This window comes from Phaseolus vulgaris, chromosome 10 (genome assembly GCF_000499845.2).
Source record: "Phaseolus vulgaris cultivar G19833 chromosome 10, P. vulgaris v2.0, whole genome shotgun sequence".
Classification (NCBI taxonomy): Eukaryota; Viridiplantae; Streptophyta; class Magnoliopsida; order Fabales; family Fabaceae; genus Phaseolus; species Phaseolus vulgaris.
Genome location: NC_023750.2, coordinates 24,326,545 through 24,344,670, shown reverse-complemented (window position 1 = coordinate 24,344,670; position 18,126 = coordinate 24,326,545). Strand labels below are relative to the sequence as shown.

Genomic DNA, 18,126 nt, shown 5'->3' with positions numbered 1-18,126 from the left:
AACATATGCACTCATGTGTAATGTAGTAGTCGGTCATTCATTGTTAGACTACTGACATTTCTGCCATTTTGTCCCTGAACATCTTCACAAAGCATGGACGATAATGATAAGGCTCGATCAAAATTACAGTCCTCTGGGATCGTCCTAAGTGTTAACTTAACACCGCCATACCTCAAATCAGCAATATTCATCCAATCCATTTCATTGATGTGTATCCGCTTGCCACAAATCTCAATGGCAAGTTCACCACGAGGTGTGATCTTCAGATTTGTATAAAACACTCGCACCAATTCCTCATAATAGGGAAGTTTCATTCCAAGGAAAGTTTGTAAGTGCTGGAAGTTTAGAAGCTTTTGAAATTCAAACCCTGGTGCAGCAAAAAAAAGGAGAATGCATTGCTTTCGGAGTTATGACTGGTCTTCCATGAAACATATTTTCAAACACCATCATTTGCCATTTTGAAGTAAAGTATCTTGAATAATCAAATATTTCTTCAATCCTCGTTGCTGGTGGAGGATTAACGGCATGACCTTCTACTGGCTCTTTACCCTTACGGGTTTTGTGGCGTTTCTGGGATGCCATCTATAATGCAAATAGTTCACAACATTATGGTATGTCTAGGTAAAATGAAAAAAAATTATAAATATAACATTCAAAATTTGTATTTTCATTCTATAAAAATAATAATTTTCAAATAAATATTTTTTATGTAAACTATGACAAATAAATTATATGTATTTTATGGTATGTGTATGTAAAATATCCAAAAATATAAAATATAGCATTCAAAATTTCTATTTCCATTAAGTAAAAATAATCATTTCAAATAAATAAATATATTTCTTTATAAAGAATTAAATGTTCAAAAAATAGTAACTATATACACATATTATTACAAATTCTAATTTATTATGTAATTTTTTTCTGTTTTTTTAATTAATACAATATTTGTTTTAAAAAATAACATTAAAATTTATATTTACATTCTGTAAAAATAATAATTTCAAATAAATAAATGATTTTTTTATAAAACATTAAATGTTAAAAAAATATTAAATATCTACATATATTATTAAAAATCGAATTTATTATGTAATCTTTTTCTGTTCTTTTTAATTACTACAATATTTGTTTTAATTTTTTCATAATAACATTAACAATTTAGGTAAACTATGACAAATAAATTATATGTATTTTATGGTATGTATATGTAAAATGTCCAAAATTATAAAATATAGCATTCAAAATTTCTATTTCCATTAAGTAAAAATAATCATTTCAAATAAATAAATATTTTTTTTATAAATAATTAAATGTTTAAAAAATAGTAACTATGTACACATATTATTACAAATTCTAATTTATTATGTAATCTTTTTCTGTTTTTTTTATTAATACAATATTTGTTTTAAAAAATAACATTAAAAAGTTATATTTACATTCTGTAAAAATAATAATTTCTAAAAAATAATCTATTATGTAAATTTAAATAAAAAAATTTATTTCTTAACAGGTTCAAAGTTAAAAAAAATAAAATTAATATGTATACATTCATAAATTTATTTATTAACATTGTTAAATGTTAAAAAAATCTTCTGTATATTTAGTTTTTCCGTTTTTAAATTACTTCAACAATTTTTGTAATCTTTTTAATAAAGGCATTTTAAAATAATAAATCTCTAATTTCAATCTATAATAAATTCAATTCAATTCATATCACAAAAATAACATATTCAAATTTCAGCAAATTTTTACATTAATAGTATACAATTTTAGATAATCAAGTTTCCTAAACATTCACATCTAAAATTATAAACTAATTAACAAGTACTTTAAAATAATTAAAACAAATTAAATTCAAAATAAAACTAAACATCCAAACACAATTAAAAAAAAAACACACATACCTCAAGAAAGCAGAACAAAACCACAACACAATGCAATGCAACTAAGATTTATCCAAGTGTGCTTGAAAAAAAAATCATTCAAAAATTAGTTCAAAAAATAGAAATCCAAAAATCTGGAAAATTAAGAAACATAATCGATTATCACCTTTGTGTAAATTACCACATAATCGATTATCCACAAGTTTATACCACATAATCGATTATGCTTTAAGTTCAAAAAACACCATAACCGATTATCTCACCAATTTTTTTTACAGATAATTGATTATGTCATGAGCATAATCGATTATCAACTATTTTTTCCCACATAATCGATTATGGCAGACGTTCATTTTCACTCATAATCGGTTAAGAACGAAACTAAATTCACTGAAACTCACCTCAGGTCACAAACCGAGAACCAACCGCACTCTCCTACCACTATCCTTACTCACGACCCTCCAAGCTCTCTAGGTCTGTGCTTTGTGAACAAGTGAATTGTCTCTGCTTTGTGAGGTTGGTTAGGACATATATATTGTTGTTGAAGCTTTTATTACGCTCATCCACTCTCTCACCAACTTACCATGCATTCATTGAGCTTTGAACTTGGTCAAAGAGATTCCTGAACAATGGTGAGGAATCTCATGTGCTTGTTGCTGATGTGCATGCATGCTTTTGCTGAAAAGCTTCAAACAAAATACTTCCTCATGCATGGCCAGATACGTCCAAGTGAAGGGCACACATGACTTTTCTCTTATCCTACGTGGCACTCACTCCCTCACCCTCTCCTTTCTTTTCACTTCTGAAAGCTCTCTCATTTGGCCCAACTTTCAACTCACCCTCACCCACACCCTCCACAATGACTGGATCCAAACGGGGGTGGCACCCTACATCCGTCTGCGGCTACAGTGCCACCCCCCAATCCAAACAGGGGCTTACCCATCTTTTATTTGAAAGTTGGTTCCTCCTTTGTTAAGGGTATGTTTGCTTTTGGGGGAGATGGAGGTTGAGGGTGGAGGTGAATGGGTGTCACCCTTATTTGCTTCTATGAGAGGGGGATATTGAGGGAGAGAGTGAGTGGAAAGTTGAGGATATTTAGGATCTTCTCATAATTGAAGAGAAAGAAGAGTGAAATGAGATGAAAAGACCATAGTGCCCTTCATACAATAATATTAATAATAATTTTGTATATAACATAACATAATTTAAAGAATCATAAATAATATTAAAATTATCTAAATAAATTAACTTAAGTAACAAAATTAATTTAAATTAATAAAGTGAAAAATAATAAAATTATACTTACATTTAAAATTATATTTAATTATTTCTTTGAATTTTATATTTTTTTTTCTTTTATTTATAAATGAAACTTTAAATTATTTTAATTAATTAAAATATGCACAAAATTAATAATTATTTATTCTTTTTTTATATATAAGGGTAAATTTGTAATCTTACAATTTACACTATTCAAAATAATATAAAATACCCTTACAACCATCACATCAATCACGTATCTCAATCAACTTTCTTCACACATCCACTCTAACATACCCACTTTTTTCACACTTTCTTCTCACACTCTCACTCTCCCATTGGATTAGAGGGTGAGGGGGGAGTGGAAGTGTGACGAAAGTTGAGGTTGTTTGGATTGGGGTATGTTAGAACAGATGTATGAGAAAAGTTTATTGAAATTTGTGGGTGATGTGATGGTTGTAAGAATATTATAAATTATTTTGAATAGTAAATTTTTTGTAAGATTACAAATTTACCCTTGTATATAAAAGAAGAATAAATAATGATGAATCATTTTTCATATTTTAGTTAATTAAAATAATTTTAAGCTTCATTTATAAATAAAAAAATGTAAAATTGAAAGAAATCATGAATTATTAAATTTAAGTATAATTTGATTATTTAACATTTATTTATTTTTATTTTATTTTTTACTTAATTGAATTTATTTACATAATTTTAATATTATATATGAATTTTTAAATTATGTTATGTTATATATATACAAATATATATCAAATTAATTTTAATAATGATTTTCATTATTATGAATAGCAAAATGAATATATTTTAAAAAGAAAATAGATATTTAGAATATAACATGAATATTAAGTAGTTGTCAAAATATATAATATAAAAGTCATTACATTTAATCCGGAAAGAGATATAAAAACATGCTAATTTGTTTGTAATTTTGAAATTATGTAAAAATGAAGAACATAATAATATTAATTAGAAAAAGAAAAGACATCCCCAGTAATAACATTTTAATCCTTCTTGTGGAGATCTTCAAACGGTTTTCTAGAAGACATATCTTATTCCGTTGTATGATAATAATTGCATCTTTTTCATCGGCAACGTCTTCAATGCACCATTTGAAAAAATTACAACCTAGAACCATGCCACTTCTAATTTGTTTTCAAGAAAACAATAAAATTGAACAATGAATAAGTATAAAATAGCATTCTTAAGTTTGTATCAAACCTAATTGAATAAATTTTACCTTGTAGTTGGGACAACCCCAAAAAATTTTTCCAACATTTTTTTCTGTTGTCGTTATTCTCAAAACAAAAAACTGTCCACAATCACAAATAGGAGCAACGAAGGCACTTATGCTCCCAGTAGCATGGGTAAAAGTACCACGTATTTGCACACTACAACCAGTACAACTAGATGACGACGTGTTCTGATACGCAGACATTGAATGGCACTTAACCAATGTTGTCGAAGTTTCGTATTAGGGTTTAGGAACACAAATAGGATTTATGCATAATAGAAATAAAATGGTAAAAAAGTTGCATTCAAAACAATATGATTATGTAAATAAGTAGCATGAAAAGTAGCATAAAACCTTAATATTAAATAACAATTTGTCAATGGTCAACGTAAAAAATAACAATAACAATTCATTAATGTTCAACATGAAAATTAGAAATAAAAATAACAATGACAATAACATAATGATAACACGATCAATGGCCTTGATGACGTCGAATGTCATTCAGAGTATCCTTAACTCGGTCTATCCTTTGATCAACCCTGTCAATGCGGGTATTCATGTTTCGTATCCCGGACAAAATTTGGGTTAACAATTCGGTTTGATTGGGGATTGCCGCCTCAAGTTGACCACCTTCAACATCTTGTGCTGGCAATTCATCCTCTTCATCATCTTCTTCGTGTGCATGGTGAGGCCTACCAAGTTTCCTTACGCCATTGACCTGGAATATATTTAATTTTGTCATACTTTTTTTTCCCAAAGTAATGATTCCAGCCTAGCATTATTGTTTGTTCATTCAACAAGTCGAAGCCATACACTTGCAAGATCCTCGTTATCAAATTTGCATATGGGAGAGGCATCTTGTTATCCCGACATTTGATGATGTGTTGCATGATGTAATGAGGCCAATTAATGAGTACATTATTTTTTATTAACCACAACATGATAATATCTTCATTCAGTAGTTGTGCAAAGTTGCTTCCACGAGGGCACAAGATATGCACTCGGTCATTCATTTTTAGACTCTGAGATTTTCACCTTCAACATCTTTACGAATCATGGACGATAATGTCAGTGCTTGATCAAAATTCAGTTCCTCAGGGATTGTCCCAGGGGTTAACCTAAGACCGTCATACTGTAGATGAGCAATGGTCATCCAATACATTTCTTTAATGTGTATCATCCTTCCGCAAATCTCAATGGCAAGGTGACCAACAGGTGTGATTTTTACATTTGTATAAAATACTCTTACCAAGTCCTCATAATACGGAAGATTAATTCCAAAGAAAGGTTGTAAACCTTGCCAATTCAGAACATTTTGGAATTCAAATCCTGGAGCAGCAAACAATGGAGTATGCATAACTTTTGGTGGTAATACAGGTCTTGCGTGAAACTTTTTTTCAAACACCACCATTTGATGTCTTGTACTAAAGTATCTTGAATAATCAAGAACTTGTTCAATCCTCGTTGCTGGCTGAGGAGGAACGACAACATCTTATGCTGAAGATTTACCCTTATGGGTTCTGTTACGTTTCTGGGATGATGATGTCATGTATAATGCAATTACTACAGTAAATAACTAAACAGAAGTTAACATAATATCATAAACATAATGGTAGGTCTTTTCATATCCAATAGTACAAGTTCACAAAGCAAAATATTACATGTCCAAAAATAAACAAACACAGTCAAATATTACATATCCAATAATTAAAGGTAACGCTTACGTAGAGATATGAAATCAACGCCTAGTCATAAATCCAAACAACTTTGTTATGTGACGCTCATATGGCATCCCAAATAGTTGCTTAACTCTTCCGGGATGGTCACATAAAAACTTGTAGCATTGATCCATGAGTTGTTCATCTTGAATGTTAAGCTCCACGAGCATTGCCCAAATATCAGACTCTGAGTACTGGTATGTGGCATGGCGTCGATGGTGGTGTACATGCTCAACATATAGGTCGTTTCTTCGTCTAATTTCGGCAGCTATATCTTGAGTTGTCGTTGCCTGTGCACGAGCAATATTCACCAACTGAGAGGCATTTTCATTTCCATCCTTCATTGATGACACGCATTGTTGAAGATTAGTATTCAACATTGCAAAATGTTCATCAATGTCGTCCATAGTAGGGCCTTTTCTCTTTGATCCTCGAGATGAGGATGTGCCCGCAGAGCCAACAGATGACATAGAAGGAGTGTTTGACGGTGTGTCTGAAGGACTGTCACTAGATTGGAATTGAGGAGCAGGTGATTGTGGGACGTAGTCATCTGCCTCCTCATAGTTCGGTTGCTCGGGAATATAATCCATATTATTGTCCCCAAGGTTGACACTGAAATTGCTCATGTCAGGAGGTGAATTGATGTCACGGGCTGTCCTGACCCGACTTCCCGTGGCTCTATCATTAGACCACAACTCCTCCATGAGGTCATAATGGCGAATGGGATTCACACGCCATTTCGCTGCAAATGGTTTAACCTACAAAGATGTCACATATTAGTATTTTATGCCAAATATGAAGTCAAATGTATTTGTTAAATAAAAAATACTTATCATTGTACCTTAATCAGCTCACTCCAAACTTCGTCCTCGGCTTCAAAAAATTTGGTGGTCTGGTTCCATGCGAAACCACTCAATCCACCAAACAAATCATGGACTTCCCTCCACCTGTCCTTGAGGCTTTTCTGGAGGTTCTTCACATGATTTTTCTTAATACCCGATAAACCAGCCTCATTTAAAGCCATAACTATGTTGGTGTATCCTTGAGTGGTCAAGCTACCATCAATTGTACACCATTTTCGTACCTCATCAATCATTGCATTGAGCAAAATTAGGTCCATCTCCGCCGTCCACTTCGTGAACTCTCGATAAGAACCTGATGAATTTGAAGCAACATTTTTCCCGTGATCCATCTAATTAACTTAAATAAAGTTAGGATGACAAACATTGAAAAATAGGACAAAGTATATTATTTCATGAAATTAATTGTTTACATAATCTTGCCACATTTTGTTTGCTATAGTGTCCCTAATATGACACCCTAGCCTATAGTCATGTTCTGGGTGGTGCTTGGTTGGACATCTTCTTGTAACAATTCATTATCTACCTCTTCAAGCAGAGACTCATCATTGCCGACCCCGCGTAGAAAGTTATGTAGAATACAACAAGCTAAAACAATTTGTGTCATATTATCCACATCATAATGTGGCTCAGTCCCACTGGCTATAATTGGAAAACGTTTTTTGAGCACCCCAAAAGTTTTCTCAATTACATTTCTAAGTGACGAATGTCGATGATTAAACAACTCTTTTGCATTTTGTGGCCCCTTCGCGAATATTTTTTCAAATGGTATCTCACCCCACGATAAGGTGTTATTATATTTCGTTTTAACAAAAAACCTACATCACCAAGATAGTATTTTCCTACAAAGATTGTGGAAAGTTGGGTTAGTATATAGTACTACAACCTTTTAATTCTTCTGCACACCCAATCCCCTATAACTAACCTTCTGGAATAACCAAAGGATCGTCTCGTACCAAAGCATCTTTCAATATCCTTGAATCGGAGGCAGTTCCTTCCCAACCGGCTAGGACATATGTGAACTTCATGTCAAAGTCAGAACCTACGAATATGTTTTGGGTTGGCCAATCTTTTCTCCCTCGAAAACAAGGTGCATCAGAATGTGCAACCTTAACACGTACATGACTCCCATCTATGGCCCCTAAACAATCCTAATGTAAACAAAATTTCATAACTTTAATTGAACACAAAATAAATAAGACATTAGACATAATTTCAAGTAATGTTATCATCAACAAACCTTAAAGTAGGGGGAAAATCGATTGTTCTTAAGGATGTGTGGTTCTACAACCGTTCCATTTGGTTGAATTAAGAATTCCCCCTCCAACCTTAAAATTGCAGTCAAAACATTATGAAAGTGACGGGAAATTGTTTCTCCAGACCGATGGAAAAAGAATGACACACTTCGATTCTTCACATTATGCCCAATAATGTGCAGAGCTCCTTGTTCTTACACGGTTGATCGATATGCATCTTTAACAAGTCCAGTTGCCCGTATTCGTTCACATAATTTAATGAAAACTTCCGGTCCCATGCGAATAATATCACGAGATTGTTCACTGTGAACCAAGTACTCCATCAATTCTTGTTTGCGACGCTCTTTTTGTGGTTGGGACTCACTCATACAGTTGCTTCTAGTAGGCACCGTGCGTAACAAATTCAATCCAAAAGCAATCATACAAAGGATCATGACTAATGCACCTTCATTATTATTTTTTATTTGTTCTTCGATTTGTGAAATTAAATTCATGTTCGCCGCAACAAGATCGTCATAAATTGTACCTGTTTCCTCAAAGTGTACCATCTCTGCCTCGTCATAATGTCTTTCTAAATTCATACCGAACACGGTTACCGTTTCGGTGTAAAAGTACACCAATACAGTGACCCTAAAACGTATTTTTAATTAATTTTAATGAAAATTTTATTATAAATTACTATATCATTTAATTTTTATAATATAACAAAAATTATATAAATATATACATATATTATATTTTTCAATCACATAATTTAATCAAACTAATATAAACAAACAAAATAAACAATAACCTAAAATTAATGAACTATCATAACAAATATAACTATATATTCAAATTTAAGATATTTATGTCAAATTTATAAAAAAAACCTAAAAATTTAAAAATTCTATTTCATTTATGTCTAAATTTTTACTATTTATTTTAATTACTATATCATTGTATAATGTTTTTAATTATAACATTAACCATTTATGTCAAATAAAATTAAAAAAACCCTAAACATTAGAAATTATTTTTTCCATTCTGTCAAAATTTTATTTATAAATAAAAAATTCATTTTTTTAAAAAGAATTCAAATTTAAAAAAATAAAAGTCAAAATCATATTTTTACTCTAAACTTTTACTGCTTTTCTTAATTACTACAACATTTTTATAATGTTTTTAATTAAAACATTAATAAATTATGTTAAATCTACAAAAATGAAACCCTAAACATTATAAATTTTGAATTCCATTCTGTCAAAAATAATTTTTTTTAAATATTTTTTTATAAACAATTCAATTTTAAATAAATAATTACTTTCTACATTTATTATTAAAATATCAGATTTCTTCTCAAAAGTTTTACTGATTTTTTTTAATTAATACAACATTTTTTATAAAGTTTTTAATTATAACATTAACAATTTATGTCACATAAAAAAAACCCTATAAATTACAAATTTCTATTTTCACTTGTCATTTTAAATAAATAAATTTTTTTCTTATAACAAAAATTATTAAAACATTCTTTTTTAATGTTTTTAATGATAACATTAATAATTTATGTCAAATCTAAAAAAATATTAACTAAACATTATCAAATTTTATTTCCATTCTGTAAAACTATTATTTACAAATAAAAAACTATTTCTTATAAACAATTTAATTTTTAAAAACTAATAATTATCTACATTTATTATTACAAATTCAAATTTCTTCTCTAAACTTTTTCTGCCTTTTTAAATTACTATAACAATTTTTATAACATTTAATTCTAACATCAATAATTTATGTAAAATAAAAAATAACCCTACAAAATACAAATATTCATTTTAAATAAATTTATTCTCTTATAAACAATTAAATGTTAAAAAAAATAACTATGTACATTTATTATTAAAAATATAAACAATATTTATCTAAACTTTTTCAGTTTTCTTTAATTACTACAACATTTTTTTAATTGTTTTAATTATAACATTAATAATTTATGTTAAATATAAAAAAACCTAAACTTTACAAATTTCTATTTCCATTCTGTAAATCATTAATTTTATACAAATAAATATTTTTCTTAAATGTTAAAAAAATAATAACTATCTACAAATATTAAAAAAAATCAAATAAAGAAATTAGAAACAACATTAATTTACTAACTCATTAACCTAATTAACTAAACTAAACCCTAAACAAATTATATTACAAAACAATAATCATCCAAACATAAATATAAAACAAAAATTAAAAACAAAAAGTTAACACGAAAAATTAAAAAAGCACTAAAGAACAACACAATAGAGAGAACAATAGGGATGAAGAACACACCAGAAGAGTGCCTAAAAATTAAGCAAATTAAGCAATCCAGAAAATTTCACAAAGCTCACAAAAAATTAGAACACAATCGATTATCCCATTAGTTACAAACAAAAGATAATCGATTATCCAAAAAAATCAAGCATAACCGATTATTGAACCAGGCAAAAAACAGGCTTAATCGATTATCAAAAGCCATAATCGATTATCACCATTTATGAATGCTTCAGATAATCGATTATGTCTTGAGTTTTAACACATAATCAATTATGTGGCCAGTGCTTTTTCAGCCATAATCGATTAAGCATCATTGAAGCAAAGCCATATGCTCATCTGAGATCACCCAAGCACCTGAGATGAACCAAACACAACGTTAGTGAACCCCTACCACACACTCTGATGTCTTATTAATCTCTCCAACCCTAGTAGAACTCAATACATATGAGGACAAGCTTCGGTTTCTTTGATCAGTGAAACAGCCATGCATGGTCTTATATACTGAACAACCAACTTAATGCACACCTACTCCTCACCCACTGCATTCACAACCTTCAATGGTCAAACGATTCCTGAGCCAAGTCAGGAATCTCACGCTTTGATGTGGCATGCATGCAAGGGACAGTGGTTTGTCCTGGAATGGAGAGGAGAAAAGCAAGGGCATAAGGGTAACTTCCTAGCTGTGATGTGCCACTCGCTCTGATGATCCCTACTTTCTCTTCATCTTGGAGAAGAGCCTAAACCCACTCCACTTTCTCTGCACTTCCTCCCTCACCTGCATTGAACGCTAGAAGCAAATGGGGTGGTACTGAGACTTCCGTCGTCGACAACAATATCACCCCCAAAACCAAACAAGGCCTAAGAGTTTTGTTATGTTGTTTTCTCCATTGTGGTTCTAAGTATAAACCCTTGTGAGCTTTGGTGATGGTGGTGAGTTGAATAGCTTTGAGCACATGGAAATGGTGTAAATAGGTATGATTGGATTTTTCATTTATTTTAATGGTTGAATCAACGTTTTCCAGATCATTAATTCCGAAACAGAAGCTTTTGAAACACATAATTGAGAAGAAAAATTGCTTTTCAGATAGAAGGTTTTTTATACTTTCAGAAAATACATTCTCAAATAGTAATATTAATGTTTCAGAATGACAATTTCAGAAACTTTTTAAGAACAACCTTTTTCGAAATACATGTAGATTATTCTATTTTGTTAGGTTCTGGAACAGAGAAGATCCATTTTTTCCCTCTTTTTATCAATGTTTGTTGAGGAAAACAGATACCCTTAATCTTTGAGCCTGAATTTGTATCATTGAGTAATTAATAATTTTTTATTAATATTGATTAATTATTACAAATGCAAGTAATGAATAATAGTGTTCTAAATAAAAAGTTTAATTTTGTTAAACAATTTATTTTATTTTTCAATTAATAACAGACATTTAAACACTAAACCCAACACTTAGGTGTTTTGTGCCTGGTAATGAACAATAGTTTCAGAAAGCTGCTTCCCATACCTAAAAGTTTCTTCTCACACCAACCAGAATATTTTTTTAACATTTCATCCCAGTCAATCTGAAAGGTAAAAAATTGTTAAAGGTGAAAGAAACAACTACCTTAGTTTCATGAACCATAGTTCTTTTTAGAAACTTGTTTGGTTTTGCAATAAAAAATAGATGAAAAACAATGTAAGAGCCTCTTTCAACAGTTCTTTTCAGAAACTATTATGAACAATTTTTATTGAACTTCAAAATTTTAGTTCAGAAACTAGTCTGCAACTAGAGAGTAAATTCCAGCACAAAAGAGGATTGCTATTTCACTCAACCTGAATAAAAAGGAAAGGTAAGAAGAATATTGCATTGCTTGGGAAAAAAGTTCCTATCATTATGGGAACATAAACACATTAGCCCCAGAAACCTGCATCACACCACCTTTGCCCCCATTGCTTCCTTCATTTCAACATGACACAAGCACCTTTAAGAAACAATTTAAAAAAACAAAAAACAAAACAAACCATCATAGGTGTCTGTGTAGATGAATCGTGAGGGGGCCACATTTACTTACACGCTACATTGTGTTAGAGAGTGGAAGTAGAGGATTGTGGAGTCTCTCCATGTCTTTTGTTACATGAAGTGAATATATATATATATATATATATATATATATATATATATATATATATATATATATATATATTAGCTTTCAGAACTATTGGGAATCAAAGTCAGGTTTTGAAGGATAGTCAAGACCTTGTAGAGCTGGCATCTTTCGGATATCCTCATCTGAATAAGCAGGGATGAACCAGTACTTCTTATCCATTCCAAAAACCTGATATCCAAACATCAATCATAATGTAACCACATGTATTAGTAAATAATAATACCAGAATAGGAGCACCACAGCATCCATTTTATAATCACAAACTCACATGATCTACTAGCACATTTGTCATGTACCAACTATCCCAAAAAAGATTGGATTGCTCTCCAGATATTAAGTGTGTTTGATTTTATGTTAAAACACCCATAATCACGTTGAAATACCAACTTAAATAATTTTATGTAAATGTTCATATGTTTAGTCCATTGGTAAAAAATTGGTACTAGATCTAAAACTGATTGAGTTTAAACAGCTTCAGGTAACTTTTATGTTAGATCAGAAATTTTATACAGTTAAATTGATGACTTGCTTTTAGAATAAAAACACTCAAACATAAATCACACATCACTTCAAAATCAATTCTATTCAGAATCATTTTTGCAAACACTCACCTAAACGCACTAAATAACAAGATACGGTCATTTTAGAAAGAGGCATACAACTTTTCTCAGGTAACCTGTTATAGGGTCTACCATTTATACTTTTATATCTCTAATAAGCCCCCCTCACGCCAGAGCCTATTTGGCTTGAACTGTAGACAATGTACCCCCACCTTATCTTTAACAGAAATGTAACTTTTTATTTAAAAATGGAGACAGCAAGAATCAAACTCAAGACCATTTCATTTCATGAACAAATATTTCAAAAGCTTAACAAATTAATCTTAGAGATATATTTAAGATACAAACACAATTCCTGCACAAGAATCAGTATTTAAACATTAGTCATTCCAAGCACATGTACTGAAGTGAAAATATTAAAACAGACATTAAGGTGGTGCTAGCCAATTTTTAAAAGTGTTTCTTCTCATCTGTTTCATTTCATGTTAAACTAGTTCAAAATAAATAACAATGTAAAGCTGGTTTTGTAGTATTCCATATGAAGCACACATGGATACCAGACATTGCAACACTTATAATCTCTAAAATATAGGACACGGCAACACTAATATAATATATTGAAAAAAGTAAGTTAAATGTAGCAATCTGAACATATTGTTGCGGAATTTAAAATGAATATAATCCATATCCAAAGTCCAAAAAGCAAAGAGAGGATCTAATTCATTCAAGACATTTTACCCCATCATCATTGAAAAAGATATTAGTTAAGATCCATCTAAAGACAAATTAACAACTTTAAAGAATTTCACATTATATAAAGATATGATACGAGAATAAATAAAAACATTCCTAATAATACATATATAATCTAGATATTCTTGATTATATAAAATTTGCTCCTTATTTCTGTAATTATAATAGAAGCTTACAAAAAAGTTTCTGAGAACTTCTAAAAAAAATCCTACTCTCTGCTCTCATTAATGTTGTTAGAACCATGTTGGAGACACTAAAGGACTTTTTCTTAAATTTAACTCTTCAGCAGAGTGTCTGAGCTTCATAAATTATGAATAGTTTTTTTTTAATATTATCCCTTTAACTTTTTCTTAAGATTTAAATCTTGTCTATGTTCTATTTCTCTCTAAATATTTAAATTAGTAAATAAATTTGAATTACACTGTTCTAAGACAAATTTCAACTAAACTAAGAATAAAGGAAAACTAGTTAAGAAAATTACGAAAAACCAACTAGTTTTTACCTTTAAACAATTCTAAACCAATTTGGAGGGTTATCAAGCTGTCCCTCAATTTTCAAGAACTAGTATTATTCATTGTAGACACAATGTGACCTATAACAGTACAATAGTTGAAGAAATAACAACAATTAAAGGATACAACAGTGTCTATACTTCCTAGGCAACAAGACTAGAATTACATTATATTTCTCAGAAAATAATAAAAGAGTTGTTCTTTCATGTGAATATCAACAAAATGGCAATAATATATAGTTTAAGTCATTGCTTAAAGCACTCTATTTTGAAAGAGCTAGGCCTATGAATATGAATGAAATTCTGTTTCCAACATTAGTTTCAATGATACGGCATAGTCCCTCCAAAGTTTCAATAATTCAAAGTGGTACGGTCATGTATTGGATACTTTGAAAACTAAATTAGGTTTCAAATTTATAAATGCAAACTGACATCTTGAACAGCAATTGAGTGTGTTTAGATCTGTGTAAGTTTTAAACACACGCTCAGTCATTTGTCATAACTCTTGATGATAATTTTCCCTTGTTCTTTAGTGCTTAGATTGTTTAGGGTTAACAGGTTTTATTCAAGTGAGACCATTTATCAAACATTACTTTTGCAGCCAATATCAAATTCAACCATAAAGGAACAATTGAAACAATTGAGTATATAATCCCACACACAGACCTGCTCAAAATTTTTTCGACGACCAAGGTCATAACGCCATTTTGGAGTAGTTTTCTTCTCATAAGCCTGTTCACAAGAAAATAAATTTGATCAGTTCCTACTCAACATTAGCTATACCACAAGGAAAAGCACATGAAAGTATCAAGCAGAACAATTTTCTTAAGCTAAAACTAAGAAAAAGTATTCAGGATCTACTACAGAGAAGCGAGACAGGTAACAAAATTTTCTCTAGCTTATTTTTAGACAAAAGTTTACCTCAATAGTGGTAGTATTAGCAGCCACCAAAGATATGTGCATGATGAGAAATCCCAGGACACTTAGTGCAAAGGCCAGGTTTAAAACTGCAGGCAATCCAACACTGTTATAGAAATTCAAAGATGGAACCAACAGCTTGAACCATGTTCTGAGACCCTACCGAAAGCAAGAAAAGTTGTAGCAAGAGAGCCAGGTGTTCCAGGGATTTCTCCATCACTAAAGAATGCTATAAAATGTGGCAGTAAGGATGCAGTCACCAGAGTCGTCTCAAGAAAAGTGTAGAACTGCACTAAGATTCAATCAAATCATATTAACAAAGGTGGGTGTTTTGTATAAGCTGCAATTTATATAAGACGAATAAACTTTCAAATAGTAACAGGAAAAATATGAAGACTTCTGTATGTCTAATCATATACTTCATATTAATGTGATATTTGTTATAGTGTAAACACAATCAAAGCTATATAACATCTTTTAAAAGTATAAATTCCATAAAAAAGGTTACTGATTAATTAGCCTTAACACAGGTCACTTGGAAAACACCAAACAAATAATTCTAGGACCTACAATGAATTCATATTAATATGTCCACAGGGATTACAATTACATAGTATCAGTTCTTTGCTTCTTTAGACAGAAGAAGCCAGCTTTATCATCCATTATGCCACCCAAGGTGACAAATCTAAAGCAATGAAACAAGTATCATAATTAGGGTTACATAATACATCAGGTCCTAAAAAAAAGCTCCTTGTGGCTCAATTATATTAATAATAGTATAGCTTAGCCCACGCATGAAACGTGACAATAGTCAACAATAATCACTTTTTAAGCTTACTCACTCAGTGTTGTCATAAATAAGTTCCCCTTAAATCCAAATCTACTAGTATAACACCATTAGGATAGTCCAAATTCAGAGCTCCCATCGAATTCAAAATTTGAAAAGAAATAAGTTTAATCTGCAATTCAAAATTCAGTAGCATGGCTAATGGCAATATTTAAGCACACTGCACAATACAGAAGAGGAAATTTTAAACCAGGTTAGAAGTAATTTAGTATGTGCGTGATTTTACTTTCCAACTTAAAAATATCTGAACCCAGTGCGTAAAAAAAATAGTTTACTTCACAAAATTATTAGCAAAGTCTTCAGCGAATCAGAGACATCAAAACAAATCATTGTAAGTCAGAAATAATACAATTCACACAAGTATTAACTAGATAATTAAACAATAACTACAGCTAAGGCATCCATACCAAGAAGAGAAGGAAATACTTGTAATTTAGAGCCCCAACACAGTTGACTACCCACACACAATGGTGGTCCATCTTCAAAACACAGCGCCCACCTGGTATAAAGCCCAAAAAACATCAAAATTTTGCTGACTTATCTTAACGTGGCAATACAAAAAATGGAAACTTTTGCCATCAGTAAAACTCACAAACTGAGCAATGGTGGCATCGAGGTGGCTTGAGCTGATTGCACTTCCGACAGTACCGAATCCGTTGATTAGGATCAGTCTGCACGTTACTAAACTCCGTCCCAACCAACGGATCAGCCTCTCCTCTTTCCTCATCAATTGTAGGCCTCCAGTTCGGAGGAACGCTCCCAGGATCAGTAAAAACAACAGAAAAGTAACTCCACAACAGCATAACCAACTGCTCAACCAAATGAAAATTTCCAAATTATAATGTCATGCCTTAAAAAACCAAACTTCATCAACCCTCAAAACTAACTATAACTTTAAATCGCATTCCAGCATCCGACAAAAGGCCAAAGTCAAAATGAATTCCCACGTACACATTTCAAACATCATGCTCAATTGCTTCTAAAAAATCTCACTCTTTTAGTATCATCGTTAAAGCAACAAACTCTTGTTCATCATATAAACCAAATAAAGGATCACAATCCTAACTATTAACTAACAACTATTTGCAGCTATAACAAGCTAAGGTCTAACAAATTGACAAACATCTCTCATACTTCCACTAAATTTCCCATAAAACAAATCAAAAAATTGAAAAACCTAAGATCACAAAATTCAAAAACAAAAAACGGCTCTAGAAGCTTACCAAGCTATGAAACAAGATCAACACTAGCAAGGCAACAAGAGAATCAAGTCCTCCAGCAGACAAAGCAGGGCCATAATTGGTCAAAACAACAGCATAATAAGTGACACCAACGACCCCAAGAACCAACAGAATCATGATCGAGCCCAATCCTCGAAGAGCAGTGCAGAACTTGAACACGTTCCACGCCATCGTAGCTCCAGATCTATGCATACTCGACACACCCACCACGATTCAGCCCCAAAGCTCGCTACTTTTCCTCCTTCACGTTGATCCCACAAACGAAACAAGACCTTATGTTCTGCAAAATCTTCAATTTCCTGGAAGGAAACACATGGCGATGCCCCCACGCGACAACCTCGGAGCGGGAAAACTCTGTTTTGAGTCTCTGGGTTCCTTCTTTGTCGGTGGATTCGGTGAATCTAGGGTTTATGGAGAAAATTGGGTTGAAAAGGGGAGATTTTGATTTTTGGGTGCAGAAGAAAAAGAAGAAGGAAGTGAACACAGCACCGAGAGGAATCAAAATACTGGTTTTGTTTTTTATTTCTAATTTTAGTTTCTGTTTTATCTTATGTTTGCCTTGTTTCTTTTTCTTCAATACAATAATATTTCACTCTTTTTTAAAAA

The 18,126-nt window shown here is 31.2% G+C and overlaps 1 protein-coding gene across 2 annotated transcripts; it reads right to left on the bottom strand.

Moving 5' to 3' along the window:
- Window positions 1–12,360: 12,360 nt before the first annotated feature.
- On the bottom strand, window positions 12,361–18,126 carry LOC137818508 (probable protein S-acyltransferase 14). Of its 2 annotated transcripts, none has more exons than XM_068621974.1 (8): window positions 17,503–18,126; window positions 16,872–17,088; window positions 16,687–16,778; window positions 15,596–15,719; window positions 15,436–15,521; window positions 15,181–15,246; window positions 12,780–12,858; window positions 12,361–12,647 (listed from the first exon to the last, which is right to left on the bottom strand). In XM_068621974.1, exons 1-8 carry the CDS (start codon window positions 17,710–17,712, stop codon window positions 12,598–12,600), a joined length of 924 nt encoding a protein of 307 aa, XP_068478075.1. In that variant the 5' UTR covers window positions 17,713–18,126; the 3' UTR covers window positions 12,361–12,597. The 2 variants fall into 2 exon arrangements, with proteins under 2 accessions (XP_068478075.1, XP_068478076.1); XM_068621975.1 differs by having other exon boundaries at window positions 12,463–12,684; window positions 12,727–12,858.

What these genes read in the sequence shown, in the direction of transcription:
- LOC137818508 (XM_068621974.1), bottom strand. Translation starts at nt 17,712, where the DNA reads ATGCATAGATCTGGAGCTACGATGGCGTGGAACGTGTTCAAGTTCTGC. An exon ending in TGATCTTGTTTCATAGCTTG is followed by an intron (nt 17,089 to 17,502) that starts GTAAGCTTCTAG and finishes TTGGTTGAGCAG; the next exon opens with TTGGTTATGCTGTTGTGGAG. An exon ending in ATGCCACCATTGCTCAGTTT is followed by an intron (nt 16,779 to 16,871) that starts GTGAGTTTTACT and finishes GCTTTATACCAG; the next exon opens with GTGGGCGCTGTGTTTTGAAG.